The sequence below is a fragment of the Plectropomus leopardus genome, chromosome 9 (genome assembly GCF_026936395.1).
Source record: "Plectropomus leopardus strain MGB_pleo_1.0 chromosome 9, ASM2693639v1, whole genome shotgun sequence".
Taxonomy (NCBI): Eukaryota; Metazoa; Chordata; class Actinopteri; order Perciformes; family Serranidae; genus Plectropomus; species Plectropomus leopardus.
In genome coordinates, this window is record NC_142184.1 from 19,276,611 (window position 1) to 19,297,329 (window position 20,719).

Sequence of the window (20,719 nt, forward strand, 5' to 3'; positions counted from 1 at the left end):
GGCATAAAAGTGATTACGCAACCAACTTCTAGAAAATAATGACAGAAATGTGGATACTGACCATTGGAAAAAATCCTTACTTTTAATTATGAGACTTTATTGGTTACAATCGACAATCAAGCCACCTATATTATTCTATTATTCTATGTGCCGTGTAAAACTTACAGAGGGCGAGAGGCTTCATTGCACATCACAATATTATCACATACAGTCGCTGAATTATACATCATGATGCAGATTCACAAGGATATGACAGACAAGATGCCTTCACAGAAACCCCACTCACAGAGATATTAGCTCACTGAACACATCACACACTCAACCACAGCAACATGTTAGAGAGATTTTAAAAAAGAAAGAGGAAAGAGGAGGAAAAGTGTGTTTGTTTGCTTTTTTAATTTTGGAAAACTATGGCACTGTTGCTTCGCCAGAAATATTCTTTATTTTGATTAGTTAAGTTTTATCACATGATGATGAAATGATGCAGGCTCTCACCCAGCCCCCACTACTCTTATCCTAATTAAAAACATAGATTATTATTACTAGCATTGTGCAGCCTTTCAGTGCACTGCAGACCCCCAAAAAAGCCTTGCAGCGTGAAGGACCCTGCAGCTCCCCTCAACCTCTTGTCCCCTTCGTGCAGCAAAGTGAGGTTATCATCGCATGGGCAGCAAATTAATTTAGAAATGTAAACCGATTGATCAAAGTGAGTGATATTCAATACATTAGGTCCCAAACTGCAGCGAGTGACACATAATTGGTGATGAAGCACACAGAGCGGTGTCATGATGTCATTGCTCCGAGCAGTTCATCCGGAGGTCAGGCGGCACTCCAGCACTGTGCAGTGAAAACGTGCTGCATGCACCCCGCTCTCTGGTGCACTTCTTATTCCTTCACTTTGATCTTTGAGTCCTTCTTCCACTTCATTCGTCTGTTCTGGAACCAGATTTTGATCTGCCTCTCGTTTAGACACAGGGTGTGGGCGATCTCTACGCGCCTGCGGCGGCTCAGGTACCGGTTGAAGTGAAACTCTTTCTCCAGCTCCAGAGTCTGGTAGCGGGTGTAACTGGTCCTGGACCGCTTACCCTCCGATTCTGAAGTGGTATTAAAATCAGTTAGCTTTCAGAAGCATTATAAATAAATATAATAATAATAAGCTATTATTACAATTAGAAAAAAAGACTGTATAGTCATAAAAAATAAGCATTACAAGCACACATCTATTAATTTATGTCCCCTTTCACCTTCATGTAAAAGATCAAATGTCTTTATTTAACCTGATATTACTTACTGTGGATTTTTGTAATAAAAAATGATGTCAGGCTGATAAGGATGGTTAACTAGATCCAATAAATATACTCAATTTTAAAGGGAGGAGGGCACTCTTTCTTTCGCATATAAACGTAAAATGCACAAATACTATTGCTAAAGAAATCTTATCTTATTGCAATATGTAAAACCGGATAACTAATAATGTGTTGGCCTCCCTGTAAACACTGGCCTCGGCCTAACACCGCTGCTCAGGGTTAGGGGAGTATAACATCGTGGGAGGAAAAACAGATGTGTAAAATCTAAAGAAGAGGGATTAGAAAATGGAAACTGATGTTTTCCAGATATGCATTTCTACACTCATGCAAAGGCGTGCTAAGTAAAGCAACAGGCCTTATGCTGCTATTAAACTTGAATATTTTTAACGTCCCTGCTGTGTGCTCCTGGGTGTTTGCATATGGAGCAACACTAAACACAAGTCTTTCTCTTTTAATGCACCAAATTTGCACACTGTCCATCTGCAGCCTAAATAGTTGAAGCAATGGTTTCAGGGCATGCAGAAGAAGCACGCCTATTCAAATCTTTTAGAGGTGAAAAGTTCATGATTGGGTCAGGGCATTGGTGTTTCCCAGAGTTCAATTTAAGGCTAAAGCTTCTCACACACACACACACACACACACACACACACACACACACAGTGAGTCTGACCATTTAAAACATTAACTAAGACTATAAACGAAGCAAGGCAAAAGAACTAATACTTGGAGTTGAAAATTGTGAATATTATTTCATAGTTTTATCACAGTTTTGTTCTCTTATCCAATTATACCACCATAAATCACCCCACAGATCACCTCTTCACCGTAACAGAGCAGGTTTACGAGCAATGGATGCCTTTGTCATAAAATTTATGACCGCGAGTTTTTATTATTTCCTGCGTTTGGCCTATAAAACTCAAGAGGGAAACTGGAACGGGCGAAAAGAAGTGTTGCAGCGTAAAGAGTGAATAAGGGAAAGCATCTTTAGTCGCACTTTAGGAAAAACAGGCAAACTTTACCGTGGCTCATGTGCAGTTTTGTCATCCATGGATAAATCTGTGGTCGCTGCTCACTGTCCTGACGCTGGTTCACATTTGTGTGTCGTTTCACCGTTTGCGTGCTCTCCGCGTTTCTGTCGCTCTCCTGGCTCTTGTTGCCGCCGGATTTTGCGCTCCTCTCCGGGTCTCTGTCCGCCCCTCGTCCCAGCAGCGCGCTGCTGCCGTAGTTGAGCCCGCTTGCGCCCACGGACGAGCTACTGGAGACCATGGTTATCTGTGGTCCTGACGGGAGAGGAGTATCCGTGTTGCCACGCAGGCTAGTTTTCATCTCCTGCCGTTCAAGAGAGGTCGTGGGGACGGGACAAGTGAATATCCCGTTCACATTAACACCCTCATAACGGCTGGACGTGCGCCCAGAAAGATCGAAACTAAACATAGTGTTAGGAGAAGTTGTCTCGCTTGTTTGCCTGAGATTGCAGCTGTCAACATAAGAGCTCATTTTTTCCCCCCAAACTATCACCGATACTTTTAAAGTCGAGAGTGCTGCGGCATGTATGTTGCGGTTATTTCCTTGTTTTTGTTGATCATTGCTTTTCTTTGGAGCCGCTTTTGGAAAATTCAGAGCTGTCTGCCCTAAAAAAATAATCCAGGATTTATAGGTGGAGTAGGCTTTGGTATCTTTTTTTTAATTCTTGATCCGACGTGCGCTGCCCAAATATGGGGTATTTGTATGGGATCACGTGCACATGTTGGCCAGTCATAAATTGGCTTTGATACTCAATGGGGATATTGATGAATAGGAGAAACGTGTCCGGTAAACTTTGAGCTGTTGGTTGTTGAGGACCAGGCAGGGATCTTTAGCGCAAAAAAGGGCAGGACAGTAAGACAAGAGCGTCATCTGGTGTCTGGTATGGAGCAGGACGGTCAGGACCGGCCAGAGCTGTCTGTCAGACACACTGCGGGTCCACTAACACACCAATACAGTCATAATTGAATTTAATATCATTATAATAATAACAATAATAATAACAATAACAATAATAATAATTAGGAGGATTTAAAGTGCCCACTCGGTTAAAATACGCACATGGACGTAAAACTTGAACGTCGCCAGAAGTTGTGTTAAAGTAGCCTAACATCTAAAGCTACGGGAATGTTATAATGTTTTACCGCATATTGGACAATAGCTCATTCCCGTGCTCATATCATACCTATCAGAAAGTTGAATATTGATATTTAAGAGGCCAAAAATTGATTAAAAATCACTTTACTGGCTTACTTGATAGCCAGCTTCTCTTCGCCATAAAAGGTCATGATAGTATTAAAATGTACTAAAAAGCCTTCCCAGTCATTTTAATGCATATTTCATGAAATATTTCTTTATGCGATCATTTGACTCAGTAAGTGCAAAAAGTCCCAAAAAAACACAAGACGAAAGGGTGAAATTTTTACAAATATTTTATTCCATGATACACAATTATGACAAAACATGTAACTTCCAAACAAAAGTGAAGAATTACTAGTGTACAAATCTATTTCACAAGGAAAGCCTATTGTGTCAAATGATGAAAATAAAAAAGGGGGGCTAAGCGCAATTTTTATGTTATGCAGCGTCTATCAAAGCGGCTAAATGCACATAAGTCCTCACAGGATTTACATAGTATACTGTTGATTATATACAGGCATTTCAGTGTGTGTGTGTGCGTGCGTGTGTGTGTGTGTGTGTGTGTGTGTGTGTGTGTGTGTGTGTGTGTGCGCGTGTGGATTGTAGTCTATGTCCGTGCAACTTTTCATGTTAATGCAGGACACTTTTTTTACGGACGATTCAAGTATACTGGATTATACTGGGATCAACTAAAGTGTCCACTCGGTCCTTTCCTTCCGTGGAATGTGCATGTACAACACTGAGTTAACCAACACTGTATTTTTTTGAGGTGATCAAAGGGTTCACAGTGATGGATGGGGTGTTTTGGGGGGGATAAATACATAGATTTTTACTGGCATGGGAAATAAACTGAATACTTCTTTTTATTTTCACAATACAAGTGTGACATTGCAATAAAATAAAAAAAAAAAAATTAAAAAATCCAAATGTCACAGGGGGCCATACTGTGGCTGAAATAATCTGGATTTCTCAGGCTCAACACTCCTGTGGTCAATATGGGGTATAAGTGGAAAAGCTGCGGGGTAGCCATCATGCAGTGAAGTCGCTCTCAAGTCCATATAATTTTTTAGGTAGTTATGTTGGGTTTTAATGGTCATCAGGTGTTTTTTCCCTCCTTCTTATTTTATTTTATTCTTTCTTCTTGTCCTCATCCTTCTCTTCTTCCATTGCGCCACTGCGCTCCTCCTCTGTAGAGGCTCCTGTCTGTTCACTTCCAGTCACCGTGGAGGTCAGGTTGCTCTCTTTCTTCCATTTCATGCGTCGGTTCTGAAACCAGATTTTTATCTGCCGCTCAGTTAAACAAAGCGCGTTGGCGATTTCGATGCGTCTGCGCCTGGTCAGGTAGCGGTTGAAATGAAACTCCTTCTCCAGCTCAAGTGTTTGGTAACGAGAGTATATTTGACGTCCTCTGCGTCTGTCTGTCCCGTAGCCCACTCCTGCTGAAATACAAAGTGAAGTCACTGGTTTAATCGTTCAGAAAGCGAAGTCACATTTGCCATTTAAAATAAGCATGCTTCTGTCTGTGCTCTAATATTACTTTGAAGCACTTGAGCATAAGTTTTACCTCATTGCAAGAATCATAATTGCTTTCAAATCCACGTAGAAAAATAAACACATTTTAACTGAAAGACGAATGTAATCTCTAAGGGCATCTTTGCTTTATTATCTAAAATAATGAAAGCGTCATAATGCATTCTCTCTGCCTCACGCTACTGATCATGGCTACTATATCTTTCTTAATATGAAAGCTGTTTGTTTGCACATGTAAAGGCCCATCTACAAGTCGAGGGGATACAGTAATGCTTTATGGGGCCATAAAAAGTAACTTACTCTCTTGGTAAGACATATCGTAAAACTGGCCCATTTCCTTAATTTATTTGTCGTAGTAAAACTCACCGCTGTGTGAGTTCATTCGCTGCATCCACGGGTAGATCGGGATGTTGCTTTTCTGGTCCTGCGCTGCTGCTCTTCCTTGATCCAAACTGTACTCTTGAGCAATGTGGCTTTGTGTATTGAGTCCCATGTTTGTTTGTCTGCAGCTGGGGAGCACGTCCTTGTCTTGAAGAAACACGTTTGATCCATACTCATACTGTGCCCTGCCAGACCCAAAAACGACATTATCTTGAGGAGAGTAGAAAGGTGCATATATCCGATTCTGGGTCACAGCAGCACCGTACGACGAAAAATGTCTGACTGTGTCATAGGTGGTGGAGTTTAGGGGTACGTTAGGCAAAACATCTTGACCACCGGATAAATGGCAGGAGAGCGACGGGTTTGCGAAATAAGAATTCATACCTTGCCTGTAACCCTCTCTCCAACTCTCCCCACTTCTTTATCGGTCTCTTTTCAATCTCCTTCTCAGTAAATCTCCTTCCCGTCTGTGTCAACCAACCACACCTTTCTCCAAGGTCTTCTTTTTTCCCCCTCGACTTTCTGCTTCTCTAAGTGGACGTGGGCTACTTTGAGGATTCAATATTATTAATTTCCAATCTCCGGTTAAGACGCACAAACCCGAGTGTTATAGCCGAGGCTTGGCTCGGTGAGAGACAATATGACAACGTCAGCTGACCGTTCTCCACCAATTGAGAGGCAGGAGTTGAGGAGAAACTGTAGCTTTTAGCTCAGAGCTTGAACATTAGTGCTAAATGCCGATAAACACAACGTAGAGTTGGAGTGGCACACTATACAGCTGGACTGGATGGGGCTTTTTTGACTTGAAGTTTAAGATTATGTAGTGTTAAGGGCGGAAGTGTGATGCAGAATGTGGGCAATGTCATTCAAGTACAGTGATCACACTCAAAGCGAGGCGGAACATTTGCATAAAAACACATATGAACTCAACTCCAAAGGTGTCTTAAAGAGTGCAACTCTGCAAATCAACTATTACATCAGTTTACTGAAATATGAAGCAACCCCCCCCCCCCCTCTTGTGATGTATATTCTTTTGTGAGTGATTGTGTGTGTTTTTGTGTATCCAAAACTTAATTCACAACACCACTGCAGCGAGAGGCTACAATATATAAATGGTCTCATCCCGCAGGACGCGCTGCCTTTGTGTGAAGACTAAAATGAATATTGGCATTTACTGTTTATCTCAGCCATATCGACGAGTTTCCAACATACTGTTAATGTTTCCATTGTGTATGAATTATCTGGCATGTGAGCAATTTCAATGCTTTTGCAGTGAACTGGGGGAGGGTGTAGGTGGTAAGAATGCGTTTATGGTCTCTCTTCTGTGAGGGCAATAAAACAAGTGACGTTCCCCAGCACACCAACAACTATCTCTGCAGCAAAGCCCTGCAACACGAGCAGCAATCTCCCAGGCTCACAAATGAAAGCACAGCACAGCACGTGGAGACATTAAAGTGCAGGGAAATAGCGTGCATAGGTCCGAGCGACTAGTACAGAACAGCGTCTGTAAGGAGATAATATCTGCCACAAAAGCTAATCAGTTATGCGACTGTCCAGCACACGTCAGACAAAATCCTCCACAGGCCAACAGTGCCGGTGCTCACTATGAGCTCAGCTCTCAGGTACAGTCTCTTTAACTCATAATAATAAATGCTTTCTATTTTACGCACAAAAGTTACAGTAAATTGCAACGTGTTAAAATGCTTATGCAGATGTTCCAGTCTTTTTCCCCCCTGTTCTGATCATACTTCGACATTCCTCTGACACACACGGGGGAAAGGGGAACCGATAATTATCTCAGCAGCAAATGATGGGTTTGGAAATTACTTTAGAGGTGTTCTGCAAAAATCCAGCAAGACTTGAGCGCCTGTCAGGGCGAAATGTGCTGCCTCGAAACGCGTAAATTCCCACGATAATATTACAAAAGAGCCAAGCTCCACTCACACTCAGTTTGCTGTGATCAATATAATTAAATTATTTTTTTGTGAAGCTGATAAGAGCGCAGTTTTTATACCACAAGCTTTTAAGTTTAAAAAGGCGCGTTTAGACAGCAGAGAATATAAAGCTGCACACATTCATTTGAAACAATATAATTCACATTATCTTGGCTTTTCGCAACAGGCCATAATAGATACCAATAAAATAATCAATACAGTTATTGAAAATGTCTGTTCACACGCAGCAGCCTATTGGTCCACCTCATTGATTACTTCAATAGAGTGAATACTAGCAGCTTAAACGTGCAACACTGTTTGGTCTGTTGTTTGGGGTCCTGAATAGCCCATAAAAGAGACAAGAACAAAGAGAAGGAAGTAGCTGGTGCAATAAAAGTTTCCCATCGCCTTATTCGTGGCCATATGTGACATCCGCGTCGCACAAATTTGAGGCAAATAAAGCGCAAAAGTTGAAGGCTGGAATGTTTCGTCTATTGCTTTCCTGGGATTATTTTGTCTTCACTTCGTTATTAAGTAACGAATTAGTTTATTATGGGAAAGGTCAAACATTAAGTAGACTAAAACTATTGGGGAGTCCTAATTTATTCAAATGCATTTTAATATTTAAGTTACAAAACATAAAAATACATATTGCATAAAAAGTAAAAAAAGAAATAATAACATATTTAATTGCAAACTGAAATTTGAGTTAAATACAAACACTCGACAGAAAGCCCAGATGTGATTAATTTGATGTTTGGCAGTCAGTTGATTTGTCATGCTCGCGGTGTCAGGAACAGCATGTGTGCAAGTCTTTGTTTCATTATAATATTTTTTGCTGTCGTCACTAAGCAGTTGTTAAAATTTACTCCTTGTAAAAGAAAAACCTTTTAAAATACATTACCTTTAAAAAGCTACATTTTGACTACAATTATAAAAATATTTGGGTTGAAAAACAGAAATTCTCCTTAATTGTTATTCACAGCCTCCCCCCCAAAAAACACGCCGCTCCATAAACTTTAGGTTGTAAATAAAGGCTGAACACTAAAGCCAATGTGTGGACTGGAGAGGCAGGAATGCCGCGGAGGTTGTGCGCCAGTGTGCAGAATTAGAAAGGTCATTCTTTCCCTCGTGTTTTAGTGTTTTATTGCGGCCCGTGAGGCAAATCACATGCGCGGCTTTTGATGCAGGAAGGAAAGGAGCCGTTTGGTCCACCTTTGCACGAGCTTTAAAAGGATATTACGACCGGCAACGAAAGAAAGAACACGGGAGACGAAAATTATAAATTATTAACAATAGTCTGGTACTGAGTAGTAACCATGAGTATTAATAATTAGCGTTAATAATTTATTAATGAATAGTATCTGCACCTGATTTGTAGTTTGTAGTCATCTTAGGGTGAATGCGCAATGAAGGATGATGCCATGTGTAACAAGACTATTATTATTATTATTATTAGTAGTAGTAGTAGTAGTTTTATTATTTGTATTATTAGTACATTTGTCGGGGTTATACGGTTTGTTTCTATCATGCTGAGTCGCTTTTAAATGTACGCTTTAATTGGTCGTTTTGCTAAAGGCCTAACAGTCCTCCTATGCAACACAACAGGGCCCATGCGCGTCCACACTCCTCTAAGCTCCGCTTCTGCATTCTTATACATCAATATCCAACAACACAACATCAGTCAGAATTAGCTATATGGGACCTGTAAAATTTCTACATTATCAGCCATGATTAAAAACACAGCGAGTGAGGCAAAGTCTGCTCTGCCCCTGATGCTTTTTCCTCTCCCCCGCTTCTAACCTTACTAATAAGGAGTAATTCACATACTAACAATGTAAAGCCCTCTATAAGCACTTTACCATCGCTGGCTAGCCCAATTAATGTCCGGAAGTGTTCGACTTTATGCTCGTTAAGCACTCAGGAAGCTGTTGCCCAATGAGCGCATGTTGATCCACACATCATAAATTATGACCATTAGTAGGCAAAATTTTTTGCCCTGTCGGGATTTGTAAGTGAGGTTTTAAATGTGGTGATGCGGACAGATTCATGACTTCATGGAGTTTTATGCGAACCTATCTCTGGGTTTAAAAACACTGCAGGGCAAAACAATAGACTGTGGTTTTCCCCTCTTATTTTAAACCAAGATTTACCTAACAACCCAAACGTCATGCTTTAAATGGACTCTCGCTTTCTCCCTCCCTTTCTTTCTTTCTTTCTTTCTTTCTCTCCCCTCTCCCTCTCTCTTTCTGCAGGCAGAGTATTGGGCAGCAGAGGACACGAGCCATTGCAACAGCAATGTTTCATAAGGGAAAAGCAAACAACGTGTGCAACAGTAGGTTATAAGACTTTAAAGGCTTCCAGAACGAGGCTCTGCCAATAATTGTATTTTACAACATTGTAAGGTTGCGTCTGTTGAGCTTCAGCAGGGGACAGAAATACATGAAATCACTTTATGACACTAAAAAATATTTTGTCTCTGCGCAGAAAATAATAAAACACAGAGGGAGTCTTGCAGCGAGCTGAGCTTTGATAAAACAAACGCCTTCAACTTCAAATGCACACACACATACGCGCACAAACACACACACACACACACACGGTGGTATTTATGGATACTTCACTGCAATGTGTAAACAATACTGTTAGGGGGTGCAAGGGAAATTTAGTATCCTTTATATTTGTTGAGTTTTGTTTTTTGTTTTGTTTTTTCAAAATTTGCTTTGGTTTCAAACACACACACTCACCCACATACACTTGTATTAAAATGGGTTAAAGCCCCATATGTGTGTTGTTCCAAATGCTGGCAATATTTTTGAATTAATCTTGATTTATTATTGGAAGTATATTTTTCTTTTTTTTTTCAAAATTGTTGGAAAGAATGAAATCGAAGAACTGAAGTGTATTTGATGACAAATACCACATCACGTGTGATTTATTACCCACAGTTCAATCATAACGCTTTGTTCACTGGTGTTAAAATAAGTGTTGTTATTGCTGTTGGTTTTGATGATAATGAAGATGATATTTGTGGTGATTTTTATTTCATTATTATTATTGCTAATGGTATGAATAAAATCTCACGCTGCTCATTATAATGTCGTCGGTGATTATGTCACAGCACCTTCTATTTAAAAAAAATCACTACATCTTATCACATCAGGACAAAGCAATAAAACAGACCAGTCCTCTCATTCTCCGAGGTGACAACAACAAATCAGACACTCAGAAACACTCCTCGGTGTCAGCTCGTGGCGGTTCCTCGCTGGCAGCAGTGTATCAGCTGGGTCAGCTGACATCCGCAGTGAACCGCCGCCGAAAACCAGCAGCCATAAACAACAATCCTCAATACCCGCCCACTTCCACATGCAGCACTTCTGATCGCTAGGGGGCACTGCCGGGATCCAAACTGTGTGTCAATGTGTGTATACACTGTAGCCTCTGTGTGTGTGTGTGTGTGTGTGTGTGTGTGTGTGTGTGTGTGTGTGTGTGTGTGTGTGTGTGTGTGTGTGTGTGTGTGTGTGTGTGCGCACGTGCGCGCGCGCGCAATTGCATATGTTATTCAGGCCCTTGGCACAGACTGAATATAACAAGTGACAACAAGTATGGAAACAAGAAATAATTAGAGCACGTGAATGAAATTTGTCACTCCCTGGTCAGCAGGGCCTGTGAGTGATGACAAAGTTTACTATCAGTGGGCAATTTATTACAACACATTGGCACAGGATCTCTAAAATGCCTCGCTAATGTAAGCTAAAGCGATCAGCACACACAGCAGGTGCTACAGCAGCCAGTAAGGTACAAAGCCAGTCGCTCGAGGCATCAGCAGCCTCCCAGGCTACAGGTCAGGTCACAACTACACAGAAGAGACACCTCCACCTTCTCATGATCTCACACACTCTGCATCATTCATCATTTCAACCCAGCAAGCAGCGGCTGATGGCCAAACACAACATGAAAACACTGAGAGAGAGTAATAGAGGTATGTGTAATCTTACCCTAGCAGGCTCTCCGTAGTTTGGAGCTTCACTATGGTCCAGCGCAGCAGCTGAGGGGTCACGATGGCGAGTGGGAAATATCAACAGACCGCACATCTCCCGCGTCCTGTCTTCACATCCCGGCGAGAAGGAGCTCACAGAGGCAGGCTGTCTGTTTGCCGTCAAAAGTCTTTTCTAGCAGGGCTTGCTTGCTCCTTTTCCTCTCCCAGTCGCGGCTTTATTGCCTCCGGGGGGGGGGATAAACGCAGCGGCTGGTAGAGGCGGCGACTGTCCCGAAGATCCCTCTGTCAGGAAGTCGGAGATCGCATGAATATCACACGAAGCACCGTTAAAATATCTGTGCAATGTTTTTATATTAGAGTAAAGAAAAAAAGACGTTTCTACGCCCCAGCTTAGTCTGCTGCTGATACAAGGGAAGGACCAGAGAATAGACAACAGCATAAAGTTCATGTTCATAGAGCGTGTGCCACGTGGCTCGCCGCAGCCAATCGCAGAAAGGATTCAGTCGTAAACTTTTATTACTCAGCTGTAAATTTCTCCCTTTAACAACCAGGAATGTTTGCACCCATCTTTCCCCCTTTCTTTTTTTCGATTGCACAAAACTAAAAATGGCCACACGATGTGGCGCGCGACGCTCAAATTTCCCATATGTCACGGATTAGACGTGCGTCAGAAAATATGACAGATCCCCTGGTGGACAAGCTGTATGCCATGATATACCCAAGCCAACGGGAAATGGGAAATAAAAGTGTGTGAGTGAGAAAGAGAAAGGGGGAGGCAGGAGAGGAGACAGAGAGAGGCACACAGACACACACAGAGAGAGAGAGAGACGTCTAATTAAACTTCAATTAGCTAAACTATACCTCCACATCGAGGCCACTTTCTCTCTGGCTGACTGAGGACATGACAGAAAGCAAATATCCAATGATCTCATCAAACATCACCTATGCCCCTAGTACATGTATAACATGAAGATTATATCAAATTAACTAAATGGCTGGAGGGTAGCGTCATTTTTTAAACTTGAAAAGCTGGAAAGGTGGAGTTTCACCGTGTAAAAACACACACCAGCTATCAAAGGACACAACATACACTGTCAATATAATCCAGACTTTCAACACAATATATTAACATACTCAACATACACACAGAAGGAGAGATTACGCATTTGAAAATACGCACGTATTTTTTTCACATCTCAGAAATAAGGAGAACAAGAGGCGGTCACTTGGTTTTTAAAAGAATCACATCACCTTCAACACATATTGTATTGAAATACATCTAAAAATCAGGAGAGTAAAAGGATTTAAGATGAAGAGAACAATGAAGGAGAAATCGTTTAATTTGAGCCTAACACGCAGGTTTTATCTCGTAAATCCCCACAGTGCAAGGCCTCGCGCCTTTTAGAAAAAGAGAATTATAGCATGCAGTGTCAGTAACGAATAAAATAAAGTCCTTCCACCTAAATAATCAGATAAATTTGAGTTACATACTTGGATGAGCGGTGCATCTTGTCCTTGCAGGCCGTGATCTCCACACTGAGCCTCGACAGACAAAAGATGCAGACCCATCCGAGCCGTGCCTTTACACCGCCAATAAAGTTTACAGCAGGTACACTAAAGTTTATTGGTAATGTCAACCCCGTGGTAAAAGCACACACACACACATACACACACACACACACACAATGGGCCCATCCGTGTGGCAGAATAGCTGAGATTTGGGGACACATCCGGATTTTTCTAAAAACGACACGCTCGTAAATAGAGAAATAAACACCCTGAATGAAAAGGCTGCGCTTTGGCGCAATATTGTTTCATTCAGGAAAAACTAGACACAATTCAGGGAAAAGCCCCAAAATGAAGACCTGCAAGATCTTCTTTTGTGGTGCCAGTTTGGACTTAAATAGAGAGGGAAATACTGAAATAAAATACCAGGTTTCAAGCATTCCGCCTTTTTACAAAGATTAAATTAAATCAAAAAGCCAGCATGTAACACTATGCTTTAGTTTCGATTTCATTCGTTAGGCCACTCTAACTACATCCATCAGACAATAGAAATGCAAGTTCGTTTTAAGTAAAAAATAAATAAATAAATAAGCCTACACAAAACCATGAAGAGAACACTATTAATTGAAGAAAACTGTGCAGCCTTTTATTTTATTTTTTTTTATTTTTAAATTAATTAATTTTGAGTCTAAAAGATTATATGATTCTGGTCTTAAGTTCTGTAATACTACAGGCTAATAAACTTTGAAGTACGAAAAAAAATACATCTTTTGAATACTGATATTTTAAATTAAAGCTTAAGACAGGGCTGATAATAAAATTATATTCCTTTGAGGAAAACCAGTCTCTGGCATTCAGACCTTGCAGTGGTCTCTGCGTTAGAGTATTTGCATGCATAGTTCTCATATGCACTTCGAATGGATCACTGATCACTGTATCTTATTCAAATAATCTATAACTGAGCGGATAAAAAAGCAGACAGACTGCAGACGCACCTTTGAATAATTCAGCTGTATGACACTGACACCAGTACGCGGAGATACGGCTCTGTTAATAAGCCAATTTGTTTTTCCAATAATAAATACAAATTGCAACAAAGACAATATAAAAGATAGTCTGTTTTTAGGTCTCAAATTACAAATACAGCTGGTATTTCTATGAAATACGGGTGAGGCTCTGTTGCACACAGTATGTGGGAGAGAAGAAGGTCAAATTACATGATGTGAAAAAGAAGGATCAAATTACTATTAATAAAATCGAGCGAGTTCTTGTATCACTGTAACACTGGAGGGAGCAAACATTGCTGCATCGTTTGAGTGTTTGCACTACATCAGTGATACTCTGATCTTATGTTGACTGCTCATTTCCTTCGTTTATTCTCCACCGTCACCATGAAAGCAGCAGCAGCTGGACTGCACAGGAGAAGAGAGGCGGAGACACAAGGTGTTACCTGCACTTGGCCTCTTATCCGCTTTGATTTCAACGCTTTTCCGGAGACTTTGTCTGTCTGGACACCAAGTCTCACACAACACCTTTGCATGGTATAGACAGATAAAGCCTCCCTCATGCTTTGTCATTATTCAGTCTGATTATTAACACCACGCCAGATGTTTGTTCATCTCCTCTCAAACGACCATTATTCATCCCAAGATTCATTAAGAAAAGCTTGGTGTCCTCCCTGAAGAGAGGAAGTTTCTTATTAAGAGGATGAATCAAAACACGACTCAGGCTTTGGAGAGTGCGCACGCTGTGAATGGGAATCGCAACCTTTCCTTAAAAGGTAAAGGGATACAAATGCACGTCTGGGGTTTTTTTTTTTTTTTTTTTTTAATTGAGTAAGTTGGAAAGTTGAAATTAAGCAAAGTTTAGTCATAAGGCTTTTCAATATGCTGCGCGCCTCCTCCTCAGTCCTGCACCCGCCTGTAAATGTTTGCAGCGCGTGGGTAAAGCATCAAAACATCAACATTGTGGAGCCATTTCCTCATTGAAGCGTTTTGATTATTTGTATCAAATTATGCAAAAACTGAGGTTCTACAGCATCCAAAGGTTTATGACTCGTTAGAGAGAAAATGGGCAAATATGTGTGTACTAGACTGCATATTAGATTTCACTTTACATATATGTGAATGGGGGGAGATGGAATAATTCCAGTAACCGGCGCTGTAATATCAATACAAAACAGAAATGATTGTGAGCCATCTTGTTTATTTGTGATTTTACATCAACAATGGCGGGGACACACAATTCCGTCTTTCACAGGAGAAACACCAGGGAACGAGCATATTGTTAAACATCAATATATAACAAGACGTACATAAAGATTATATTCAGTGCAAAACAACTACGCTATATCACCAGCACATTAAAATAAAAATTCCCTTACTTTAAAATCCTTGTAATTGTAGCAGGTATTATCATACACAGTAAATGTGCGTTATAGGCAGTTTTAGTTGTTGGGGAAAATAGCTTGCAATCGAGTCAGAGCGATGCCATAAGTGAGGAATATAAATTCAGCAAAGGCAAGGCTCTGAGTTTAGGTAGTGCCGTGGTACAATCTCAAAAAAATTGTTTGCTTGGCTTTGAGCTAATTGTCTTCCCAAGACTCACAAATTGTCTTCAACAAGTGTATATTGTATATCGGGTAAATGCTACATACATAACTTAATAATATAAGGTTGATATAGAACACTTTTTAAAATTAAAACCATATGAAATCTCTATATTCAGAAATCTCTATTGCAATTCCCCCAGGTTTAGGTAGCATCAAAGGATTTCAAACGATTGCATTTCCCTGGTAATCCTAGAAAAAAGATGTCTGAGGAGCTATAATGGCTATCTTTGTCTAGGCCATTCACATGAAAACGAGTAAAACAGTAACAGTAACAATTAGAATAATAAAACTTGTGGTTTCCACACCAGCCAATGTAACTGCTGCGATGATGGTTTAACACTTACTACTAAAGTTATAGGCCTACATTTTGCTTACAATTCGGAAAGGCTACTCTGAAATGATGTCTTTTTAAAATGTAGGCTATCATCTATTTACAACACAGGTCGGTCATGTTTTGATTTTATTTGGCTATTTATTGACACATTTATTATTAAAAGCAAATTTGTAAAAAATAGCTATGCCATTTTCCATCTAACATGCGTTTTAATTGACCCTTTTATTGCGAGGGCAACTGTTCTATTAAAGAAAAAGTGCTACAAGCGTGTGTAGCTTCTACAGGGAAAATAAAAATCCAAATCATGTTAGGATAATGGTGAGAAGGGAGAATTTTGTCTATTTATGACAGCAATATTAAGAGGGATTCCTGTTCCCTCTTGACAAAATGAAAGGGTGGTCATAAAGTTGACGCTCTCTGCCTCCTTGTGACTCTGTTTATGGGACCTCTCTTTTTTCCTCTTTTTCAGCCATATAACCATAAAAAGGACCATAAAATCACTCCTTGGTCTCTTCTTTCTCTTCCGCTTCTTTCTCTTCTGCTTCTTCCCCTTCACCGTCCTCGTTGCCCTCTTCCTCGGCTTCAGCCTCTCCTCTCTGACCCGGAAACTTGTCTTTGTTGTTCTCTTTTTTCCACTTCATCCTCCTGTTCTGAAACCAAATCTTCACCTGCCGCTCGGTGAGGCTCAGGGCGTGGGACACCTCGATCCTTCTCTTGCGGGTCAGGTAAGGGTTGAAGAGAAACTCCTTCTCCAGTTCAAGAGTTTGGTATCGACTGTAGGTTTGCCTCCCATTCCGTCTTCCTGGGGCTTGAATGAAATAAAGCCAGAGGTTAGCTGGGCTGACCACGGGCCCCCATAAAAATAAAAATTCAGATGACTTATAATTAATTCTGCATTTGCCTCTTTATCCACTTAATCGTTCACCTTGGCTTTCACCCGTAATTACAGTCATAAAGAGCGGGAAAGCCTTTATTTAAAGTGCAAGATGGGTAAAATTAGTCTAAAAATATGCAATATTGTTCACATTATGTGTGGAATTTCTTACAGTGTATTTCTCTGATGTTTGCAATATTTCCAGATCTATCAGCATCCAGCTGTAACTTTCATAGTCATAAAGAGTTATTAAATAAGTATGAGAAAATATTGTATTAATAGGCTATAGAAAATAACTATCAATTATTAATTCAAGTGTCTTAACGTTTAGGAATAAATGTCCTAAATTCCCATCAGTGATCGATGCTAAATTCCTACAAAGAAAAATCAATGTATTGTATTTTACATTAGAATTTAAACTACATAGAGACACTGGGATTAGTAGGTTCTGCTTAAGGCCTATACAAGCCTGGTTGAGATTTTCAGTGTCACACACACACACACACACACACACACACACACAGTCACACACACACAGTCACGCACACATGAGTAAAATAAGAGAGGGAAAAAGTATGAGAAAGTAGAGAGATTAAGCTGTGCTGTAACAACAGATGGGGACAGGCTAATGATAAATATCTCTCTGAGCAGATAAAAATGAAGCTTACACCTGTGTGTGTAGCCTGATAGCCTGAACAAGTATGATCCATGATATGAGGAGGTAATATCTACAAAGCTCTTATGATTATGGATATAGTGTTAGCCACATTGGGCCTGTGGGTCAAATTACCCCATAAAACCCCCTAAAACCCGAATTCTGGATAATCGGGGCATGCTGTGTTTCAGCTCCTGTCACTCTGCATGCTACTGGTGTGTGTGGCACCATCATATTTTAAACTATGACTTATTCATCCTTCCCCCTTAAGAGTTTGTGAAATATCTTATGTCAACGATAACTGACTTCAAAGAGCTGGTGTCATGAGCTGTGATCGGCAATTCGGTGTTTTAAAGGCACTTTTGAAAGCAAAAATTCAGCCCTGTATGGACATGTGCTGCAGAGTTACAGCAGCCTGCAGTACAGGTTCTATGTGCCCCATCATGTTCCCTCACTTATTTAGTTTTATAGTGAAGACACACACTCGTGTATACCCGGGCATATTTAGCACACATTCACATAAACAAACACACACAGGCACATGTTCACACACACACATACACACACACATACACACATACACGCACGCACACGCACAGACACAGTAACATAGAAAGAATAGGAAATAATTGTATGATTCTGACCGTGGGGTCTCATCCAAGGAAACATAAGACTGGGAGAGGAGTTTTGATTTAAGTGGCCTTGTCCTTCTCCGGGGTTAGAGCTGCTCGACGATTTACAGTCTGGGTATTGCGCTAGGCTTGCGTCTTGCTGGGTACCATAAAGCGTTTGCCTCGGAAGGGCTTCATATCCATAAAATTTCGTTGCGTCTCCGTGGCAAGCCAAAGCGCAGGGGTTTTGCTGGTATCCGGGGTTGGAGATCCCAGTGGTCCCGTGGTGGAAAAAGTCCTGCACATGATGGGACGGGTGCTGAAAGCCCGGTGCGGCTGCTCCGGGTCCGTAAACCAGCGTGTGGCTGCGGGCAACGCTTTGTGGAAACCTGCAGTCGTAGTAAGTTGGCTCCAGTGACTCGCTGCCTTTGTACTTGGAAAAAAGAGGGTTAACAAAATAGGAGCTCATGTTTAGTTGGCATCAAGCAGACGGGCTCTCTCGCAGCAGAATATCTCCTTTAGGATGATGGCAGCCTTTTGTTTAGGGTTCCAACTCGCACAGCGCGCACAGGCAGACAAACCGGAACTAGGAGAAACGCTGCCCCTTTGGACAATCTACGGCAGCTCACTCTCTCTGAGCCGTTCCTCTCATCGGATTTCTCTCGCAGTCGTGAGTGTGTGTTTTTTCTCCCCCAGGCTCAAACCCGGCTCATGGCATGTGCTTTGGATGTGCTTTAGCTAAGGTTAAAGCTGGCTTGCTCCACCGGCACAGTCACAGACGCTGCTCTTTTCTTTCTTTTTCCTTTTTTTAAGCTTCCCCACCGAACCACCCCCACCACAAGCGCCCCCACCCTCCCTCCTCCCCACCCCTTCATCTTCCTACGACCGGTCAGACGTGGGCCCTACGTATATCCACCTTGAGAGGAGCTGCACTAATCATAACCAACAATCCAAGAGGCTTTAAATATGATCAATGCTGTGTTTATCTCAAAAATGCTTTGTTAGAAGCTGATCAATGGAGTTGTGGAGGGGTTCAGATATAAAGACGATGACACATGGAGCATTTGCACGATAGTGTGACTTCACAGCTTAGCTTTGCATGTAGGTTATGAGGTGTATAAAGCAGGGAAGGTCCTCTCTTTATAATCAGATAAAGCTGTTATTGCTGTTTGGCCCCAGTGAAGCTCATACACTCACTTTTAGAAAATAGTTGCACGTTTAAGTCTCCTGGAGGTCAACATAGCATTTGGGAAGTTCGTGAAACCAATAATGTGACATAAAACACCACTAAAGCGAGACAAAACTGAAGCTATGATACACAAGTAAAACAATTCATAAGAATAAGAGAAAACATCCTCGTGGTGTAATCGAGTAAAAGGCCAGGGCGACACACTTGCACCGTGCGGCTGTAAAACACCGACACACGCAAATATAAACACGACCTGTGAATACTAGGTGCCACTTACTGACCCCGTAAAACCGACGAGGATACGCAGTAAATCTCCCACGTGGAGGAGTTCATAAAATTTTACATCGGATGTTTAGCTACAATGAGCGCGCGCACAACTCCCAGCTCAATGGTTGCACGGGGCTCTCTCTCCAAATATGCCAGTGTGGTTTTTGTGGGGTTACTGACGTTTTATACACATCGTCGTAAAATATGAAAGGCGCACTGGGCGAATTTATAGACCTTTCACACTCTATAAATATGCAGATTGCCAATCATTGTTGCGTTCTTCTTGGGGACTTTGAGCTGCTGGTACAAACGTCATAACCGACGCAGATTATGGATAATGAGTAGTCAGTGTTTTGTTTGTTTGTTTGTTTTCATACTGTGCAATGACAATGGAATAATTATTATTAGTAGTATTAATTTTATCTTTATTATTATGATCATGTTGTATGATGTTATATTGTTGTTTTGATTGTTTTTGCTCTCACTGTTGCTATTTATGGTTTTGGTGTAACTTATGTAATTGTTTACAAATTATTATTAAAATAGTTTTTATATATTTAAATATTGTTTCTGTCTGTTAATTTATCGTGTTATCGTTATTGTGTTAATCGTGTATTACTTTGTTTTTCCACTTAAGTATTTGAATTGAGGTTTTGTTTTTAATTTACAACATGAAAAATAAAAACACCAAATGAAAGAAAATACAGACACAGAATCCAAACAGAGTGCGGTAGGCTATTATTCCATCTAAATGCAGACATTTTTTAGGCTACCTTTCTCTCAAAAGTTAAACCTGTCTAAGCAAATGTGTCATATTTTCAATTCGCATACAGTTGGTAGTAAATAAAAATAAATAAATACCACAATATTCCTATTAACTCAGAAATTCACGGACATTTGATACATTTTTAAAACAAAGAGTGACAAAAAAAAAAAAAAAAAAAGAAACCCACAAGACAGCAGACATATAAAAAACGAATCAAAAATAAAACTAGAAAATAGAAGCAACTGTTTATGCACACACTCTGTGCCCAACACAACAACCAGCTCGCTGCATTCCTGCGTGCTGCTCTGTGGCCTATTACACAAAATGCGGTGGGTGACCATATCTGTCATTTTGTCATCGATAGGTTACTCTTCATTTTTCAGCCAAGCCACAGAGCTGTAAAGAAAGCCCTTGAACACACAGAGCCAGCACAAAACATGGATCAACAGCGTCATCTAGTGTTCAGACGAGTCCCTAAACCTGAATGAATCCACCAATCAGAAACAACTGTGAAATGGACAGAGAGGGTCTCCCCATTTGTCCTGAGCCTTGTATGTATCACGTATTTGCCTTAAATTAAAAAAAGATGTT

The 20,719-nt window shown here is 40.8% G+C and overlaps 4 protein-coding genes across 7 annotated transcripts in view; all 4 read right to left on the bottom strand.

Moving 5' to 3' along the window:
• LOC121946756 (homeobox protein Hox-C10a-like) overlaps nucleotides 1-20,719 on the bottom strand; it is a 57,575-nt gene that overhangs the window by 21,610 nt on the left and 15,246 nt on the right. The window contains exon 3 of one of the 3 annotated variants that reach the window (XM_042491490.2): nucleotides 11,459-11,597. The exons of the other annotated variants lie outside the window; for them this stretch is intronic. The gene's annotated coding sequence lies outside the window, so the exon portion shown is untranslated. Of the gene's footprint in view, nucleotides 1-11,458; nucleotides 11,598-20,719 lie in introns of those variants that run through there. 3 annotated transcript variants of the gene reach the window in all.
• Nucleotides 77-3,191, bottom strand: hoxc5a (homeobox C5a). The gene is made up of 2 exons (XM_042491496.2): nucleotides 2,327-3,191; nucleotides 77-1,094 (listed from the first exon to the last, which is right to left on the bottom strand). Exons 1-2 carry the CDS (start codon nucleotides 2,802-2,804, stop codon nucleotides 886-888), a joined length of 687 nt encoding a protein of 228 aa, XP_042347430.1. The 5' UTR covers nucleotides 2,805-3,191; the 3' UTR covers nucleotides 77-885.
• Nucleotides 3,746-6,387, bottom strand: hoxc6a (homeobox C6a). Of its 2 annotated transcripts, none has more exons than XM_042491494.2 (2): nucleotides 5,367-6,387; nucleotides 3,746-4,909 (listed from the first exon to the last, which is right to left on the bottom strand). In XM_042491494.2, the coding sequence occupies exons 1-2, from the start codon at nucleotides 5,761-5,763 to the stop codon at nucleotides 4,599-4,601; spliced, it is 708 nt and encodes a 235-aa protein (XP_042347428.1). In that variant the 5' UTR covers nucleotides 5,764-6,387; the 3' UTR covers nucleotides 3,746-4,598. The 2 variants fall into 2 exon arrangements, with proteins under 2 accessions (XP_042347428.1, XP_042347429.1); XM_042491495.2 differs by having other exon boundaries at nucleotides 3,746-4,906; nucleotides 5,367-6,386.
• On the bottom strand, nucleotides 15,010-18,724 carry hoxc8a (homeobox C8a). Its single transcript, XM_042491493.2, has 2 exons — nucleotides 17,940-18,724; nucleotides 15,010-16,574 (listed from the first exon to the last, which is right to left on the bottom strand). Exons 1-2 carry the CDS (start codon nucleotides 18,373-18,375, stop codon nucleotides 16,264-16,266), a joined length of 747 nt encoding a protein of 248 aa, XP_042347427.1. The 5' UTR covers nucleotides 18,376-18,724; the 3' UTR covers nucleotides 15,010-16,263.

Excerpts from the sequence above, each read along its gene's own strand:
- hoxc5a (XM_042491496.2), bottom strand. The coding sequence starts at position 2,804 with ATGAGCTCTTATGTTGACAGCTGCAATCTCAGGCAAACAAGCGAGACA. Across the intron at positions 1,095-2,326 it reads AAAACTGCACATGAGCCACG|AATCGGAGGGTAAGCGGTCC; the intron begins GTAAAGTTTGCC and ends ATACCACTTCAG.
- hoxc6a (XM_042491494.2), bottom strand. The coding sequence starts at position 5,763 with ATGAATTCTTATTTCGCAAACCCGTCGCTCTCCTGCCATTTATCCGGT. Across the intron at positions 4,910-5,366 it reads GCGAATGAACTCACACAGCG|CAGGAGTGGGCTACGGGACA; the intron begins GTGAGTTTTACT and ends TTTGTATTTCAG.
- hoxc8a (XM_042491493.2), bottom strand. The coding sequence starts at position 18,375 with ATGAGCTCCTATTTTGTTAACCCTCTTTTTTCCAAGTACAAAGGCAGC. Across the intron at positions 16,575-17,939 it reads TCCTTGGATGAGACCCCACG|CCCCAGGAAGACGGAATGGG; the intron begins GTCAGAATCATA and ends ATTTCATTCAAG.